Raw genomic sequence first — 1,416 nt, forward strand, 5'->3', positions numbered from 1 at the left:
CAGTCAGTCCCCTTTTCTTGTTTTCAACAATCAACAAGATTTTCTTCCATTTTTTTTTCTAGAATCTAAAGCATCTTAACCCATCTACTGGATCATTCCTTGGCAAACCTGATTCAGCATTAGGAGCAGTGACCTGGCGTGGCCTGAAAGTAACATCAATAAAAGGGAAGTGTGATCCAACCTAGACTCTGTAGCTGGAAGATAGGAAGTAAAACACTGACACCAGATTCAGACATATAAGGATACAGACCTAATGTCATCTGTCTCAGTCCCACTGGACAGCAACTATCCACCTGCTTCTTTCCTCCTATCTAGCTGATCAGGTTCTTCTTCAGCAGTGAATGACTGATGGATCTGGATCATCTGTCCAGGGAATTCATTCACAAGACTTGTTGCCTCCCTTCCTTACATTCCTTCTCTTGCTGTTGATCTTTAACATGGCTACAGCCACACTGCATTTACCTGGCACTACTGGTGAAAGAGCTATAGGATTTCAAGACAGGCCGTTAACCAGACAGAGCAGTAGTGGCAAAGCTAATGAATAAAAGCTAATAGCTTAAGGATTAAAAAAGCCAGAATAAGTTATTTTTAAAGGTTGAAAATGAGGAGAGGAAAGAAGGAGTTAAAATAAAATCCAAAAATAGGAATACTGACATTCCTCATTGCTCCTTTTCCATTCCATTTTCACCCATCATACCGCTTGTGTTTTCTGAAGTAACAATTCCAGCTAGTGCCCCAGCTTACTCCCTGCTCGATTGCCAGAATGTTTGGACTAGTCCTCACAATGCCCTCCCTGGACTTTTACGTGACATTGGACTAGCTCTCTCTACTCTGCATTTGATAACTTATTTATACAGAATAACCAAATGCTTTTGCACAGGGCAGCAATTATCCTCCACCTAGAGATAACATCCTACTTCTCAATGTTACATCAGATGGCACACTCTGACCTGCCTAATGGGTGTGCTTGTGTGACTTCAACAGCATTTATGTAAAAGTTTGCATAAAATAGATTTACCATGTGTGATAAATGCAGGGGAGAGCCACTCCACCCATCCAGCCAGTAGCTATAAAATCCCTCTTAGTAGCTGTTCTCTAATTGCTTTACCTGTAAAGGGTTAAAAAGTCTCACTGCATGCATAGGTAAAAAGAAGTGAGTGAGCACCTGGCCAAAAGAGCCAATGAGAAGGCTAGAACTTTTTAAAATTGAAAAAATGACTCCTCTTTTGTCTGTCTGTTGTTATTCTCCCGGGGAGAGGCAGACAGGACAGAGCTATGCTGTAAGAAGCTTGGGCCAGGTATGAAAAAATCATCAGTATCATACCTAGAAACTACTCATTTAAAACCCCAGCTATGTAAGTAGATCAGGAAATGTCTAGGAAGATGCGATTAGGTTTATCCATTTTATTTCTTTAT

At 40.7% G+C, this 1,416-nt stretch overlaps 1 protein-coding gene across 2 annotated transcripts in view; it reads left to right on the top strand.

Moving 5' to 3' along the window:
• The window catches only part of LOC112122296 (OX-2 membrane glycoprotein-like), a 44,558-nt gene extending 43,344 nt beyond the window's left edge, over window positions 1-1,214 (top strand). For both annotated transcript variants that reach the window (XM_026659024.2, XM_026659025.1), the window contains one exon: window positions 63-1,214. In XM_026659024.2, the coding sequence (XP_026514809.1) occupies window positions 63-79 (17 nt within the window). In that variant the 3' untranslated portion in view covers window positions 80-1,214. The remainder of the gene's footprint in view (window positions 1-62) is intronic.
• The last annotated feature ends 202 nt before the right edge of the window (window positions 1,215-1,416 follow it).

The sequence above is a fragment of the Terrapene carolina genome, unplaced genomic scaffold (assembly GCF_002925995.2).
Source record: "Terrapene carolina triunguis isolate 2854851 unplaced genomic scaffold, T_m_triunguis-2.0 Scaffold558, whole genome shotgun sequence".
Classification (NCBI taxonomy): domain Eukaryota; kingdom Metazoa; phylum Chordata; order Testudines; family Emydidae; genus Terrapene; species Terrapene triunguis.